General features: G+C 39.1%; 1 protein-coding gene across 1 annotated transcript in view; it reads left to right on the top strand.

Moving 5' to 3' along the window:
• Positions 1-11555: 11555 nt before the first annotated feature.
• The window catches only part of LOC140142985 (organic cation transporter protein-like), a 52878-nt gene continuing 45952 nt past the window's right edge, over positions 11556-18481 (top strand). Inside the window, exon 1 of the mRNA XM_072165011.1 lies at positions 11556-12115. Coding sequence (XP_072021112.1) covers positions 11801-12115 — 315 coding nt within the window. The 5' untranslated portion in view covers positions 11556-11800. The remainder of the gene's footprint in view (positions 12116-18481) is intronic.

Raw genomic sequence — 18481 nt, forward strand, 5'->3', positions numbered from 1 at the left:
GAGAAAAGTAATATACAAATGTTTAAAATCATGTTTTATTACAACGTATCTAATAGTAATAGGAATTTGCACTGTAGCCATGACCTTTCTTTAAATTAGCTGAAATGAAGAAAATATAGATATAAAAGTCTAAAAATATGAAAATAAATGTTGTTCCTAATAATGTCCTGCTGAAATGTAGCAATCCGTGTGAGGGCCTAAGTCTATCATACTATTGTCCAAGAGTAAATATGGTAAATGGGAGAGTTTACAAACAAAAACGAAAACTAGGTCAGGACTTGACAAATATGGCGATTTTTAACACTTCTTTATGGAAGCTATAAGTTCTAAAAAGTCATTACATGCATCTGTTACATTATATCTCAATCACGCATCTTCAGACCAGGATTGAAGGCTCCAATGTTCAAGTAAACCACCAGGTTCTGAAAGTGATAATAGTGAGACAGAGGACCATTTTGGCACTTTAGCGCCCGCGTTCATCTGTGTGTGAACCTCTTCACGAAAAAAAAAAACTAAATGTGTATAGTTGTATGTGGGGTGTGGACACTTAGAGCACCCAGAACAGACCACATGGTTAGCTGTCCATAATCAACACACAATCTATACTCCGTAGCGCAGTCTAAACGAGGAGACAGGAAAAACATAGTGTGTGAAGTGTGTTAAACTGTACACACACTACATACAAAACGAGGAGTTTTCTAAGCAGGAATGTGAGGAGGAGGTGTGTGAGGAGAACTTAGTACAAAACAATTATGGAACTCCTCGAATTGAAGGCAAAATGCCAGAAAAGACGTCCAACTCCCCCTATAGGGTTCTCCACTTTTGAGGAGCAGTTCGATTTACTGCTTTTGGGTTTTAACGCTCTCCTCGAATTCCTGTGTTTGCTAAACACTCAACTCCTGGTTTCTGCATCGCGCCACACACGCACTCAGCATGACGTTCTTTAAGCGTCACACAGTCCTCGTAAAAGATGGGGAGCTGAGGATCAGTCTCCACACAGCTTGTTGAGTCCACGTCAGCACTGTCAGGTCCTTTCGCAAATGATTTCATGTACCAACAAGCCTGTTGGTGGCAGCACGACAATCACACACAATTAAAGTTAGATGATGTAATGCATCATCAGAATGTGTGTCTCGCAGAGTTCACCAAAAAATTTGCTCTTTAGAGCACGAGATCCGTTCACGAGACCCTCTTATTCCCTCTGTTACTCCTGTTGCATTGCCTGTGTAGTATCGATCTTGAAGTCGTCAGTGTTAACGATAACAATGGTCATGGCTTGCTGCCTGCAATCTCATGCTGGCAGGTTGCCCTGGTGCTTCAACGACCATTAGAGTCCATGATCTTAAAATCAGCATAGCTGATGCAGACACGACTCTTGTGTAGAGTTCCACCAGATCTTGACTCCCTTGTTATACAAGGAACATTGATGCCCATGTTGATAACAGTGGTGGTGATGATCTGTCCAGTGCTGTGATCATGGATGACAGACTGATGGAATGGTTGAGATCGGCAGTTTTCTCTGAGGCTGTTTTAGCCAAGTCGGCAGCTTTAACTGTTAACTAATCAACTCACAGAACTCTTTGTGTTCTTCAAGATGATCGATGGGTCTTTGATCTTCTTAGACAGCCACTATGCCAGGTTCTTCTGGAGGATCTGTTCATTACTGATACCAAGTGATACCTCAGTGTCATCACCTCTTCCCCAAATATCACAGACCCACTCACCCTTGTTATCTTCTCATTTCTCTCTTGAAGCCAATTGGCTCTTGATACTCATTAATGCGAATTGAGCAGGTCCTTGAGATTGGACAATTTTACAGCACCCACTGCATAGTCATAGTCACTATACATAAAGTATAGTCATGCGTTTGTAAAGTCTGCTATAAAGAGGGGCTGCAGTGAACGGATCTTGTGCTTAGTGAAGATGATCAAATCCATGTGTCAAAAGACCAAATTCTTTACCTCTGCGAGACACACGTTCTGAAAACACATCGATTTGTGTGTGGTTGATATGGTTCAACCACCAGGCATAGTGATACACTCAATATCAATTTGCAAAAAGGATCTGACAGTGCTGACGTGGACTCAGCAATCAGTGTGAGACGATCTCTCAGCTCCCCATGTTTTACGAGGACTGTGTGGCGCTTAAAGGAGCGCCATGGTGAGTGTGTGTTGATTATGAACAGCTGTAAACTCCGTGGTCTATCCGGGTGCTTCAGATCCACACCACGCATGCACCATACACATTTAGTTTTTTTCGTGAAGAGGTCCACGCCAGATGAACGCGGGCGCTTGGGTGCCAATGGTCCCTCTGTCTCATCATCACTTTCAGAACTTGGTGGTTTACTTGAATACTGAGCCTTTTCAATCCTGTCTGAAGATGCGATTGAGATATAATGTAACATGTGATGCATGTAATGACTTCTAGACCCATATTTCCATAAAGAAGTGTTGTAAAAATCACCATATTTGTCAAGTCCTGACCAGTTTTTCGTTTTTTGTTTGTAAACTCTCCCATTTACCATATTTACCTTGGACAATAGTATGATAGGACTTATGCCCTACACGGATTGCTACATTTCAGTAAACATTGACAGGGGAGGATTTTGCTGTAGGTAACAAGCAAGCAGTATTATAGGTGATCTATGCACTAGTCTCATAGAACAGTGTTTCTTTCTAAATATAAAATTATATAAATGTCTTTGATGCTGCATTCATTCTTTTGTTGATAGGTGCAGAGCAAAACACACGTAGACCTGAAAACCAATAACGACTAAACTCATTCAAATAATATGAATATAATGTATATGTAGGTGTGCAGGGGTGTATGTATGCCAGAATGGGGTACGGTATTCATTAGAGGTATTATGAAGACTCTACGACTACTCAGAGCTCTAATTAGAGTATATTATGAAGGCTAAACGACGAATTTGAAATTTTTACCTTTCTCAGCTGAAAATCGGCGGCCATCTTGGATTTGAAGATCGAAATAGGTCAAATCATTATTACTTGTAGTTTTTAGTGTCCATCACCCAACTCGGCATGTTGAGAGCTTCAATTGAGCCTATTATGAAGGCTCTACGACAAATGTGAAAATTTGACCTTTCTGAGCTGAAAATCGGCGGCCATCTTGGATTTGAAGGTCAAAATAGGTCGGAAATCATCATTACTTGTAAGTTTTTAGGTCCATTAATCAACGCGGCATTGTGAGGACTTTAATTAGAGCCTATTATGAAGGCTCTAAGACAAATGTGAACATTCGACCTTTCTGAGCTGAAAATCGGCGGCCATCTTGGATTTGAAGGTCAAAAGTTGGTAATATCATAAAATAGACATCAGATATGAATTCCTCGACCCAAAAAAACCTCAGAAAACATATACTGAACAGCATTGTAGGCCAAACCATTGAAAAAATAATTTTAAGATGGCCGATGGCGGCTATTTTGTATTTTGGGCTCCACGGATTCTGCCCACACTTTCGCGAGGGGCACCCCCGCTAAATTTTTAAATTAACCTTCATAGAAGACAAATCCACTGAAAAACGAACCTTCGCTCTCCACGGTCACGGAATTGCTCTAGATCACCCAACTAAGTGTCGAAAGCTCGTGTTACTAATTAACATTAATAGTTTAAAACTTGATACAAATTTGTACATGTTTTGAACATCTGTGGTTATTAAACATGTGATGTATTATTGACAATTTATGTTTTGAACATTTGAGATTATTAAACATGTGATGTATTATTAGCAATTTGTACAGCAATTGAGCAATTGAATAATATATTGAGTTTAAAGATATAATCTTATTTCATTGGATATTGATTACTTGTTGTGAGATTGGAATATGAATATGAAATGTAAATATTAAATTATTGTTTAAATTTATTTCATCATAGTATAGTGTATATCATTTTGTGTCTAGTATTCTACTGTTTATTATATTGTTTTCTGAAGAACATTCTTTTTGCACACCGTGTATGTGACAATAGAACAACCGTGAATTTAGTGTCACCCCTTGAAAGAGCCCATTCAACAATATGATCATGGCGGTGAACATGTAGCTTCTGTTTTGATAACGCTTGGGGTGAGAATCGTTCCGAATGTCCTGCGCGCATCCTACGCATCATGAAGAAGCTCCCACTTCCGGTAATACCGCACAATTTATACTGGTGTGTTTATAGTAGGAATATCTCGCCAGAATATCCTTCGGTTTAGAAGGATATCGATGTACCGTACATACATATACTGCTAGTGTTTATAGTGGGCAAGTATCCGAGATAATCTCTAACCATGAAGGTAGTAGAGAAGGAGTGAGCTCGCGTTAAGCTCATTACGTGAATCCTATTGTATACACAATAGAGACAGATATACCTTTGATCTAATGATCATCGCCGATAATTTCTGGAATGACTCCGTCTCATGGGGGGGTTCATATTTAGTAACAAGTAAATCACGTATGCGCAAAACATGTATTATGGATGCGCATACATTTACTTAGCTGTTGAACTGGAATATTCATATTTCATTTAATATATGATGTTTTTACGATTAATATGTTGAAACATGTTGTTCCAGAATATTTCTAAACAGTTTATTATGGAATAGTGCAGTTCACACACATTTTAAGGACGGGTAAAATTGTTTTAACCACTGTTTTAAAAATACGAAGATCTTATTAAAATAAATTGCGCATTAATGAGTTGAATTATACTCCCATCAAACGAGATGTATCTCAGTGTTGCCCGGTACTGCCCGGGTTGGTCCGATTTTATTTGTTTACCCAAAACTTTAACAATTGTTCCTCCCCCGAGGTTTCAAAATAAACCGCGTCCTGAGCCTCTTTTAAACTAGCCAATAAAAGAGATGTAACGCATAATGTGCATCATTTTCATCAAGTTAGAATGATTTATGCTGTTTCATCATATTTATAGCGCACACAAGTGTGCGACCATGCATGTATACAACACAAAAGATTATAAGTGATAATCGTGTTACATAATCAAAACGTTTATCTGGAAACCTCAAACTGTGGCAATTATGATTGTACAATAGAATGTGTGCGAGCTTTCTCCTTCTCTACTACCTCCATGCTCTAACCGGGTAAAAATTGTACCGCAATGTACCGCACATCTGCTCCACTATAAACACGCTCATAGACTCCTGTAAGTTGAGTATCTTTGAAAAGACCAGTATACGCTGTAGAAGTGACGTAGTTAATCGGATTAACTACCATAGCAATAGATGAATACAATTTTGACTATACCGCCCTGCACTACAACGTTCATGCGGTACCGATGCATTGAACCATATATGTCAAAGAAAGGCTGATCACTCGCACCTGTAAGATAAGTATCTTTGAAAAGAGCGGTATTGTATTCAATCTATGTTTGCTGACATACACAGGTGATTAGTGCAATCTGCTTGTAGTGCAGGACGGTCTATTCAAAAATTGTATTCATCTATTGCTATGGTAGTTAATCCGATTATGACGTCACTTCTACGGCGTATAGAGGCCTTGCATGTGACGTATCATCCCGTAAATATGGCGGACTACTCAAATGCATTCAACAAAAGCATGATTGCAATCTACCGTGACAGTTCGTCTCACACACATAACTCCGCACTACGATCAAATATGTTGATGACATCATTTGATTGAATGGACTGCACTCCGTCATAACTACGGTGAAGGACACCGGCTCAAATCCTTTGTTTGGAGCCAATCGATAATTTCATGCAGGGCCTCTATTGTGTTAATCTACGATTGCAGACATCCACAGGTGATGAGTTCAACCTGCTTGTAGTGCAGTGGGGTTTTTTTTTTTTTTTAATAGACAATTTTTGCCAGGCTTATTGATAATATGATTAAAGAGTTTAACTTCAACACTACACTATTTTTCGCTCACCTGGAACGTTTTCACTAGTTCGACTAGCGTCTTCAGCAGATGGTGATGCTGTGATGGTATCTTGTCTACGATCGGGATAACCTTCACTGATGACGTCATATGATTGACAGAATGACGTCATAGGATGTTACGATGTAGCGCCCCCCCCCTGGGCATCAGTAGGTTGTCCCAAATTGGGTCTATTTCGAGTCCTTTGTCCCGATTCAGTCTCGCTTTCTGAGTTCTTATGTGTATAGCTTCCAGAACTCTGCGGGAATATTCTTTTTGTTCCCGTTCAAGCACTTTTACATTTTCCCAGTCAATCTGGTGTCCTTTTGATCTGACTACGTGCTCCCTGACCGCTGATTTGGAACTGCCGGCAGTGGATTTGTGTTCACTAATCCTTTTCGCTAACTTCCTGGCAGATTCACCGATGTAACTTGCATCACAATCAGCGCAGGTGATCTCATACACAATTCCAGATTGCTTAATGGGTTCTGTCTTGTCTTTAGGGGCTACTAAGCACTCCTGAGCGTGTTCTGTGGTTTGAAATTGGTAGAAACTCCCGCAGTCCTAAACGCTCTGCGTAACTTCTCAGAAAGGCCTTCTATGTAAGGCAGAGTGACACAACTTTTGTTGGCCGTCTCCGAGTCCGGGTTCTGAGAAGCGCGGTCTTTCTCCTTGGGCTGGCAGCGGAAAAAAGTCCAGTCTTTATATCCACAGTTCCTTAGGGCGTTTTTAACATGAGCGATTTCCTCCTCCTTATCTGTTTGATCTGTCACAACAGTTTCCGCGCGATGAAGCAGCGTTCTCACGACACTGAGCTTATGTTCAAGTGGGTGGTGAGAGGAGAAGTTCAAGTATTGCTCTGTATGTGTGGGTTTTCTGTACACTTTCACTTTAAAAGTTCCGTCTTGTTGGCGACAAACTAAGGTGTCGAGGAATGGAAGTTTACCGTCTTCTTCTTCCTCCCGCGTAAACTTTATATTTGGATCAATGTTATTAATGTGATCAGTGAATTCTTCGATGTGCGTAGACTTTATCACCACGAAGGTATCATCCACATATCTTTTCCAAATACGCGGCGGGTGGGGGGCAGATGTTAATGCCTGACTTTCGAAGTATTCCATGTAAGCATCCGCGGACAGGGGACTACAGGAACTTCCCATCGCACATCCATAGCGTTGAAGGTAGAATGTCTCTCGGAATACGCAGTAAGAAGTGCCCAGACAAAATCTCAAACAATCAAGCACTTGTTCCGGCTCAAGATTTTCTGCTTCACCTTTCTTCCAGCTGGAATCACTTTTCAAAAGCTCACCGACAACTTCCAGTGTCTTATCTACAGGGATGGAAGTGAACAGAGCAGAAACATCAAATGACACCAAGGATTCATCCGGATCCAATTTTAAATGTCCTCCACGAAGGATTGTGTGTTAGAGATGTGATGTTCGGTGTTGCCAATGAGAGGAGATATAATCCCTGACACAAACCGCGCAAGTTCCTATGACGTCATTCTGTCAATCATATGACGTCATCAGTGAAGGTTATCCCGATCGTAGACAAGATACCATCACAGCATCACCATCTGCTGAAGACGCTAGTCGAACTAGTGAAAACGTTCCAGGTGAGCGAAAAATAGTGTAGTGTTGAAGTTAATCATTTTATCTACCACTACGTATGAATATCCACTCGTTTATTGATAATAATCGTAAAATATTGCATATCGTATGGCTTCCCCATCTCTCTGCCCCTCATCTCCCTCTCTTTTTCCTCTTTCTCCCTCCTTTTTCCTCTTTTTTTCCTTGCACTAGGGGGCGGGGCCCAAATAGGCAACTTTGCCCCCCCCCCCCATGTTGTTGTTATATGTAGGCCTAACCTATAACTTTTAAAGCCATAATTATATAATTCAAACATAACTTTAGCAATAATCACTCGTTTTCGTTCGTTGAAACGACAAAACATACTTTCTTTTCCTTACAAATCGAATAGCAATACTTTAAAACATTTTCACCACAAAAAGTAAATTCATACCAATTTACCGTAGGCTATCATCTTTTGTGTACACAAAGCCCATCTATGAAACAAATGCCAGCCCATATGGTCTGGCGAAAACGGTCAAGATAATAGGCATATTGTGAGTGCAGCGTTTCCGTACTGTTTTCCTAAGCCTTTTTAGAGCGTAAACGCCTCAAAAAAGGTTTTTCAAGCATCTAGTTCTCTAATTTATTCCCTTTTACAATGACACCACATTTTTGAAACAATTACCTTTTTCACGGCTGAGTACACGACTTGCGAATGTAGTAGGGTCTCAAACAGAAAGTGCCAAATTGACAACTACTGTGCTCAAACAACACTATCCACTATTCAGTACGTGATTTTGTATATAAGCCTGCATACAGCTTGCAAAACACGTATTGCGTGTTCTTTTTGAATGAATGCTTGAAAAGGACGACATTTTATGTTAAACGTCAATTTTAAAGAATTCCATTTTACAAATATATCAGGTCGCCTTCCTTTAAAATCCAAGGCATAAAACACTGATCTCTCATAAGTTTGGTTCGATTAAATATTGTTACACCGACGGTGTAGTGAAAAGATCAGAGGGTGTTTACATGTCTTAAAGGAGGATTTCGTGATCCTAGCATCCTCTTTTTATGACATTTTTCAGTAGATATCCACGAAAAAAGCTTATTTCCAAAATTTCAGTTGATTCCGATTTTGCGTTTGCGAGTTATGCATGATTATGTGTATTACACTGCTCCATAGACAATGTGTTGTAATTTCGTTCTGGTGCACCAGAACGAAATTCAAATTTAACGATATTTTTGCTAAACGAATTAATCTGCAAGAAATATTTGGTACATAAACATTATGTAGCCAGAGGTATCCAGTGGTGTAAAAATCTCAACTATTTTTGGGAAAAGTGGGGGATGAGGCTGTGGATCACGAAATGCCCTTTAATGTATACAGCATGATTCGATCAGGAAAGCGCTCAACTTTCCTCATTCGATATTTCAGGTATTTCTAGCAAGAATTTTCCGAGGGAGTTTCCAGATAGAAATTCCGTGCCTAAATCTCTGAATTGTTCCATAGTTCTGGATATTTCTGTATTTTTCGGATATATTAATTTTATGAGATAACTTCTGACTGGATTCAGGTTCCGTTCTTTAATTTAGTAAACTTTATAAATCTGCTGATATATACTTAAGGGAAGGGGTATGAACGTTTGGACAGTATTTATTGTGGGACATTAGAGCACATCAGACATATCGAATTGCATTCTGAATACGAAGAATGGCCTTCTGATATCAAATAATTTTGATTTTTGAAATTCGCAATGTAATACACATTTTATGGCAAATCATTAAAATTGATATTTTGATATTTAACAGTACTTGAAGTAAAGTGTATGTAGGTGGGATGAAAAGCCGACGATCAATTGAAAATTTTGACCTTTCGTATATTGAAGATATGGATTTTGTTTCCCAAAACACACACACTATTTTTTGGGGGGGTGGGAAATCCATAGCTTCAATACGAAAGGTCAAAATTTTCAATTGATCGTCGGCCTTTCCTCCCAGCTACATACACTTTAAGAATATATCATTAGATTTATAAAATTTATTTCGAGGACTGTTATATATCAAAAATTTGAAAAATGTCAAATTTTAATAATTTGTCATAAAATTTGTATTATATCGTGAATTTCAAAAATGAAAATTATTTGATATCAGAAAGACATGCTTCGTATTCAGAATGCAATCGATACGTCTGAGGTGCTCTCATGTCCCACAAAAAATACTGTCGAAACGCCATAAACGCTCATTCTAGATCCTTAAAGTATATATCTGGGATGAAAAGCTGACTTTCAATTGAAAATTTTGACCTTTCTTATTAAAGATATGGATTTTTCCCTCAAAACACCAAAAAAAATAGGTCTTTTGGGGGGAGGAGAATGTATATCTTTAATATGAAATGTCAAATTTTTCGATTGATTGTCGGTTTTTCCTCCCAGCTACATACACTTTAAGTACATATCATTAGATTTATTAAGTTTACTTCGTGGACTGTTATTTATCAAAAATTTAAAAAATATCAAGTCATATAAATTTGTATATCGCGAATTTTAAAAAAAAAATCAAAATTATTTGATATCAGAATGCAATTCGATATGTCTGAAACGCTCATAATAGAGTCCTTAAAATGCATTCAATTAAAATTACCCTTACATTAACTCCTTATTGTCCACTAACTCGCCGTCCACTAACTCGCCGTCTGCCCTTGTCAGTCTTTGTCCAAAAACTCTTGTTAACTCGCCTATCCCCAATCCCCGCAAACTGATCTCCCGCGGCGTAGACTACCAAATGATTCTCCATTGAAAAGCCATGTGAAAACCAACTTTTTACCCGGCGTTTTCTACCACGCGTGACAATATTTTTCACATTTTTTCGTCATCCCTGTATTAATTTAGGACTGAATTTTAATTTAAGCTTCAATTTTCGTTAACTTTACAGATTCAGTTTTTTTTTACAAAATGTTAAAAAGCGACGTCGCTATTTTAACGCCAACAACTAGCATTAAAACTTGTTCCGTTAGCAGTAATTCGGACAGGGCCTACTTTTCTTGTGAAATCGATTTGTATAATTTCATATCTATTTTAGTCATTAATAGGTAAGCATCTTTCATTTAAATCAGAACATGCCAAGCAACCTCACAAAGAACATGGTCCCTGATGTCACCGGGGGGGCACTTCCATGACAGATATGCATCATGTGCCTCGGGATAGACCCCTTTTTCAAACCGGCTTGTACCCAATGACCCCTTTCTTGTGTTATGGTCTTACCTATTACCCAATGACCCCCTTTAAAAAAATTCATGTACTCAATGACCCCCTTTTTAATTCCCAAATTTAGGTGGTATTTGTGTTCTCCTCCAGAAATAATGAGATTTTTCACATTTCCAAGGTGGCCAAGTTGTTTTACGCAGTTTGGCACTTATTTATGTGTACTTAATGATACTCTTTTGGCAATCCTGTACTCAATGACTCCCATTTTACTTTTTGTTACCCCAATGACCATCCTTTTTTCAAAGTTTCATACCGAATGACCCCATTTTTATTCAGGTTGTGTACTGAATGACCCCATATTTTTGTAATTGTACATTTGACCTGAATGCCCCCATACTTTTAACATGGCCGAGGCACATCCCTGCCATTTCAGATAGGGAGTGCCTCCCCCAGGGATGTCACCACATTTTCTCCAGCCTGAGTATAATCATTTATTTTTAACCGGAACTCATCACCATGCATTGCACATTTCGCGTAGTGCTTTGGTGTAATGCGCCCTGAAGTGTGCGTAATGAAGCTGGCTCAGAGCCCTCATGGTCAAGAACTATTATTAAGGGGTACTACACCCTGCCCAATTTTGTGCCTATTTTTGCACTAAATCAATAACTACTTGCCTTGAGTTGCTGAATTTCCAGTGCAGTTGCTGTAGTCCTTGCCCCTATACATACTTGTCACTAATACGCTATAATTTTTGAGAAAAATGCAAAAATAGGCACAAAATTGGGCAGGGGTGTAGTACCCCCTTAAGATACCATACTATATCACAGAATCTATGCTAGTATTATTAAAAGAGTTTCTAGCTGGTAGCCGTGATCAACTCGTGGATCAACTTACACTATAGTATAATGTTCCTCGGGCTATATTAAATCTGATTCTTGGCGGTCAAGTTCACCTACGTTTAAGCAAACAGTCAGTGTGTAGTAAAAACGCATTCGTTGTAATACTGGCTTTTACTCTGAGCTTTCAATATGTTGCTGGATGAGATCTTCATCCAAATCGGTGAATATGGCCTCTTTTCAGAGGCGCATATCTATGCTTATGAGTATTGTTGTAATACCAGTAGCGATGCATGTCTTCGCACCGGTTTTTTTTAAGCGCCAGTTCCGAGCATTGGTGTTCTACGAACGACTATGATTTTGATTTCAATTGTACATCAATTGAACTTGATAATAAACAATGCATTGAGTTTATCAAGAATGTCACCATACCATCAAGTGTTAATAAGAAAGGCAAAGTGGTGTATGAGCAGTGTCAGAGATATAACTTAACTGGGATTGAAATAAGTCAGTCTGAAATTACAGAAATGAATGTGACGCAAACACAAAGATGCGACGCCGGCTGGGAGTTTGATCGCTCGCAGTATAAAACGACTATAGTGCAAGACGTAAGTACATTGTTTGCCTAATACATAAAGTTAATTGTTTAATTAAAACCATATTATAACATTTCTGTAAAAATAGATTAGTATTTATTTTCCATAAAATGTTAGCTTTTACTGTCAGATATGTCCCCTTTTAATTTTGAGCCGAACAAGTGAGGTAGGCCTAAAGCATAGAAAATTGGAAATTACTATTAGCGCCCATGCATGTTACTCCCGCGGTTGTAATGGATACGGTACGATCCTCGGGGTGGGCCCGCAGGGGCGGCGCCACAGGGGGGGACAAGGGGCAATTCCCCCTATGATTTTCAAAAAAGGGGTAAAAGGAAGGAAAAGAGAAAGAGAAGAAGAGAGAGAAAGGGAGGAAGTATTAAGGAAAAGAAAAAGGGCATGGAGCCCCTTTTCCACCAAAATTCACTTACCAGATCATGGGCCAATAGTGTAAAATACAATTTTTTCTTTTGAGCCTTGCGCGCAACATTTTGTATTTTACACTATTCATCTATTGCGCACTTCGTCCCAGTAAAGCCTTTTGGGAAGCTCCAAGCATGGAAGAAAGAGTTCTTCTCTTTCTTTTAAGAACTCTTTCTTAAAATGATGGTTATGTACAGCGTGTCCCAAAAGTAACTTAACATTGTGAATTTGCCATATCTCAAATATTTCCTACTTCATACCAAAATGGAAAACATATTCACATAGATTAATCTTTTAGAATTATTCTGATACCAAAACAGCATTATTGATGACCCTTGACCTTACTGTGCGACTGTACATATGTGTATCAATCCCACAAAAGCAAGCGCATATGTTATTTGTTCAAGCACATGAATGATGTACTTCCCTGAACAATATACATGTAGTTGGTTCGCTCACTGCACACGCTACATTTATTTTAGGTATGATCGAACATTCATGGATTACATGGCCTAGCGTAAGCGTGACTGCTGTTTTAAATTATAATTAGGATATATTGACAATTATATTAAACTTTACTTTATAACAGTTGAAGTGAAGATGAATTTCCTATAGATCAACGGATTCAGATCGTATGGTTCTTTGCCGAGACAAAGTCGGACAAACTTTCTCAAGCAAAGTTTAAGGAACATTTTATTGTAAATTATGCATCCAGCCGAAATACAATCCAGCAACTAGTGCAGAAATTCCTATCAACTGATCTATTCATGATCTACCTCGGGCATGACATGGAAGAACAGGAGCTAACAGGAAGATCGGCTACAAACATCGATGTCATATGAAGAGCGGACCGGTGGCGAAAAGCCCAAGACGATCAGTACGTCGACTTTCAATGGAGAACAACGTACCGCGTACAGCTGTTCATCGAATCCTCAGAAAAGATCTTAAGAAGTTTCAATATAAAATCCAGATGAAACAGAAAATGAAGATTACGCATTGAAAACAATCAAACAAACACAGCATAATTAAACAAAACAGATTTTAAAACGATAACACGTTATAATATATATAACTTATATCATGTTATCATATTATCACGTTTCAAATGACGATACTTATTTTGCGTTTATAAAAATGGGTTTTACGGTACGGTAGATATCCGTTAATTTTATGCCAAAGGGTCATGACCACATAGGAATGTTTGGTACCATAATATTTCTAAAAGAATTATCTACATACTGTGTAATTTTTGTAACAATACTATTAACCAAAGGCAAGTTATGGCAAATTCACAATGTTAAGTTACTTTTGGGACACCGGTACCCGTATGTATGATGCAACTGCACTTTTTTCCGTCTGTGCCCTTTACGTGTAAAATGCGCTTGGTCTGAAGAGTATACCAGAATACTTTGAAACAATATTAATCTTTCCAAGTTAAACATTCATCCAGAATTAAACCAAGGGATTTTGTTCTTGAAACTCGAGAAATAATGTGATTATCAATGGCGAAATGAAAATCTGAATAATTGCGGTTACTAAACCTATTTTTAAAAATCATATTATTACTTTTGTTAACACTAGCGGGATACCCGCGCTTCGCGCGGGTCCCCGCTAGATGGGAGCGTTCACCATAACATTGTCTGGGATAACAGGAATAATTACTGAACAGGTAGATTCATTGAAAAGGTACATTTTATTTTTCTAAACCTGTCTCTTCTTACACTTTCTTTTTTAGTTTCTTTTTGCTTAGCTTGTGATTTTCCGTTTCCATGTTATTTATTTATTTAACCTCGTTCCCATTATTTTCTAAATCTGTTCTTTCTTACATTTCCCTTTAGCTTCTTTGTTTATTTGCTGCTTGTGATTTCCCGTTTCCATGTTTTTTATTTAATTCTGTTCTCACTATTTTATAGGTCTGTCACACTACGACGGACTGGATCAACGTACATCACCGAATACAAAAATATTTTATTCGGTGGAAAATCACCAGTCCGGCAGAAGATTCGGTGGGATTTTGGGTCCGATTCCCGTTCGTCTCTATGCGTTGTGGCCGCTAATAATCCTGCAGGCGTCTTATATCCGATCGTTCAACGTCCGACAAATGACCGGATTTGGGGTCCGATTCCCGTTCGTTTCTCTATGCGTTGTGGCCGCTAATAATCCTGCAGGCGTCTTATATTCGATCGTTCAACGTCCGACAAATGACCGGATTTGGGTGTCAACGTCCGACAAATGTCCGGCTTTGGGGTCCGATTCCCGTTCGTTTCTCTATGCGTTGTGGCCGCTAATAATCCTGCAGGCGTTTTATATTCAATCGTTCAACGTCCGACAAATGACCGGCGAATCCGTGGCATGTGGCACCAATAGGGACGTACGTCCACCCTATCAGAAAAGTGGGGGAGGAGAGGGTGTTTGAGAGGGTTTTTGACCCCTTAGAGGCAGTGACGTAGCAAGCACTTTTTCAGAGGGTGAACAAAGTGGGGAAAGACAACTTTTAAGGGGAAAACTTTGACGAAAATGGTCAAATATTGGCTAATAAGTACAAAAGGGCTACAAATCTGATATATCAGGGCAACCAGCGTCCGGGGGCAATAGAGGTGAGAAACCTTTGGACAATGAAGGCCCAATTGAAGCCATTTGTCATTTTTGGATCAATTTTAGCACTATTATTGGGTACTATTTTAGTTTGAAACAGCCGCAAATTGGTGAAACGAAAGCCTAATTGAAGCCATTGAAAAGTTTTCACCATTATTGTATAATATAAACAATTGTTTTAAAAATAACACGTGGATGTCCATAGCAGAAGCAAAAAGGAAGAAGTCCAATTGAAGCCATTTGCATGGAGACTGTAGGGCCTATTTACATTACTAGGCCTATAGGCCTATTGTGTATAAAAATTTAGTTTAAAAAATGGAAAATTGTTTTTGGTGCATCAATTTTACACTATTATTGCCTTAAACAAAAAACAAAGAAGGCCCGAAGTGAATTTGCAAAATTTAAAATGTTACACTGATCCACTGACACTTAGATATAAGACGCATGGATTGATATGTTAAAGTCAGTAATAGACCTAAGTCCGTCTTAAATACTGACTTTGGTGACAAAATGTCGCGGGCCCTACATATCGACGGGCCGGCAGTAATTTTCACAGGCTTTTGGGCCAAGGAACCACATTTAAGCACTGCCTATAATAATCACAGGCCTACTATCCTGGGCCTACTCAATAACGTACAATTTAAAATTTTCTATGTTTTCTCTTCTTTTTTCTTTCTTGTCAATCACTAAAACTGGTAGGAATTTGATATTGCGTCCTCTACCCTTCAGAAAGTGCCCTCCCTCAATACTACTTACATGCATAGGCCTACTAAATTACGTGCAATTATACCCGTATGCGAAGCATGAACGGGTATATTGCCATTCTATGGTTATACCCGTATGCGAAGCATGAACGGGTATATTGCCATTCTATGGTTTCTTCTCCTTCTCCTTTTCCTCCATCAAACACAACATTCTGTCAAGGCTAGCGCTAAAACTACAAGGGCCACAGGGCCCATATGTGGTACACTTATGGGCCCTACCCTGTAGATTTATCCTTTGCCCATCTTGGCCCCAGAGGTCAAAGGTCACAGGCCCCAGGGGCCCAAATGTAAAAATACAAAGCATGCCGTTTCTCATCAAATGAAGCAGCCTCAGGGGCCTGAGTTGGTACACTGATAGCCCCAGGGGTACTCTATATATACAAGTATACATGAACCCCATATGTCATATATTATGGGCCCCAGGGCCCCAAATGTTAAAACAAGGGGTAACAGATTGACAAAGCTAGCGCTAAAACTACAAGGGCCCCAGGGCCCATATGTAGTACACTTATGGGCCCTACCCCGTAGATTTATCCTTTGCACATCTGGGCCCCAGAGGTCAAGGTCACAGGCCCCAGGGGCCCAAATGTAAAAATACAAAGCATGCGGTTTCTCATTAAATGAAGCAGCCTCGGGCCCTGAGTTGGTACACTGATAGAGCCAGGGTACTCTATATATACAAGTATACATGAGTCCCATATGTCATATATTATGGGCCCCAGGGCCCCAAATGTTAAAATAAGGGGCAACAGGTTAACAAGGCTAGCTATAAAACTACAAGGGCAGTAGGGCTCATATGTGGCACATATATGGGCCCTAAGTTGTAATGTGTCTTCTGCCCATTTTGGCCCCAGATGTTTAAGGCTAGGGGCCCCAGAGGCCCAAATGTTAAAACAAAGGGCCGGTCGTTTCTCAACAAATAAAGTAGCGACAGGGTTTAGATTTGGTACACTAATAGGTCTTCAGCATTATATTGTTTTATGTATATATGAACCCTATGTGTCACATAATATGGGCCCCAGGGCCCCAAACGCTAAAACATAGGGCCGGTCGTTACTCAGTAAATAAAGCAGCTACAATGTCCAGCTTGAGTCTGCTGATAGCACTTGAGAAGTATATTTCAACATATGCACAGAGCCCCATAAGTCAAATATTATGGGCCCCAGGCCCCAAATGTTAAATCAAAGGGCCGGCCATTTTTTTTTCACCAAAGCTCAAAGTTTGTACACAGACTGCACCTGAGAATTATATTGTTATATGTACATATGAGCCCCATATGTCACATAATATGGGCCCAGGGCCCCAAACGCTAAAACATAGGGCCAGCCGTTACTCAGTAAATAAAGCAGCTACAGTGCCCAGCTTAAGTCTACTGATAGCACTTGAGAATTATACTTCAACATGTGTACATGAGCCTCATAAGTCAAATATTATGGGCCAGGGCCCCAAATGTTAAAAAGGGCTGTCCGTTTATCATCAAATAAAAGCAACTTCAGGGCTCGGGTTTGTACACAGATTGCACCTGCGAATTATATTGTTAATGGGTATTTCTCTGAAAAGGTGTACTATTGGAAGATAGGCAAATATGAATTTGAAAATGATTATAAAAATGTTTCCTTTACATATCTGTAAGGATGTAAGTCTCTAGTGCATGAAAACAATATTTGGCGCAATCTTTAGGGGCGCCCTCTATATTATAGAGGGCGTAATCTGCACGTTGTGCCAGGTGTGCATCATCTCCGTCACATTTAGGCCAAAAAGGAAAAAAGGACAAACAAAATTGTTAAAACTCTTTATTATGAGTTTTATGGATAACTTGTAAGTTGCTTGATTCATGTTTGCTTTTTCCATTTAAAAAAATATGATTTTGTACTTTCGTCATTTAGTTGGGACAATGAGAGGCAGGCTGTACGGATAAAGTCATGTCTGTTGGTATTTTTTTTATACAAACTTAAGTATATTCATAATTTTGCTTGAAATAACTAAATAAATTTCTATTGACATAGTAAACACATACAATATCAATTACATTTCCAAATAGTAAATTCCATGTTGTCTGGGTCAAAGGTCAAATAAAGGTCAACAACAATTGTGATGGAGATGACATTGCTGTGATGGAGATGGTGGTGATGTGACGGAGATGATATTTCTACACAAATTCCTATAGAGAATCATCTCCGTCATAATTGCACCGATAAATTTGATTTCAGTAATGTTTTCACGCTACTTGAAAATGAAATTCATACAGATGAGAAGGTTAGATTTGGTAAGCATTTTCTGATAAACTAAACTGGACTTCGCTGTATCTCAAGATCCGGTGCTGTGATGGAGATGATGGTGATGTGACGGAGATGATATTTCTACACGAATTCCCATAGAGAATCATCTCCGCCACGGCAAATTGTGACGCCAACTGATGTAGCGGAGATGATGGTTCAGACATTGCTTAGGGTTAATAGCAGGGTTAAGCTTACCCATGTGTTACATATCACCACAACAGCTTGTGGGACATATTCAACCATCATTATTTTCCGGAAAAATTCAACAATAACACATATATCAAATTGATCAGAAACGTTTGGAGATGATGTTGAATAAA

The sequence above is a fragment of the Amphiura filiformis genome, chromosome 20 (assembly GCF_039555335.1).
Source record: "Amphiura filiformis chromosome 20, Afil_fr2py, whole genome shotgun sequence".
In the NCBI taxonomy this organism is placed as follows: Eukaryota; Metazoa; Echinodermata; class Ophiuroidea; order Amphilepidida; family Amphiuridae; genus Amphiura; species Amphiura filiformis.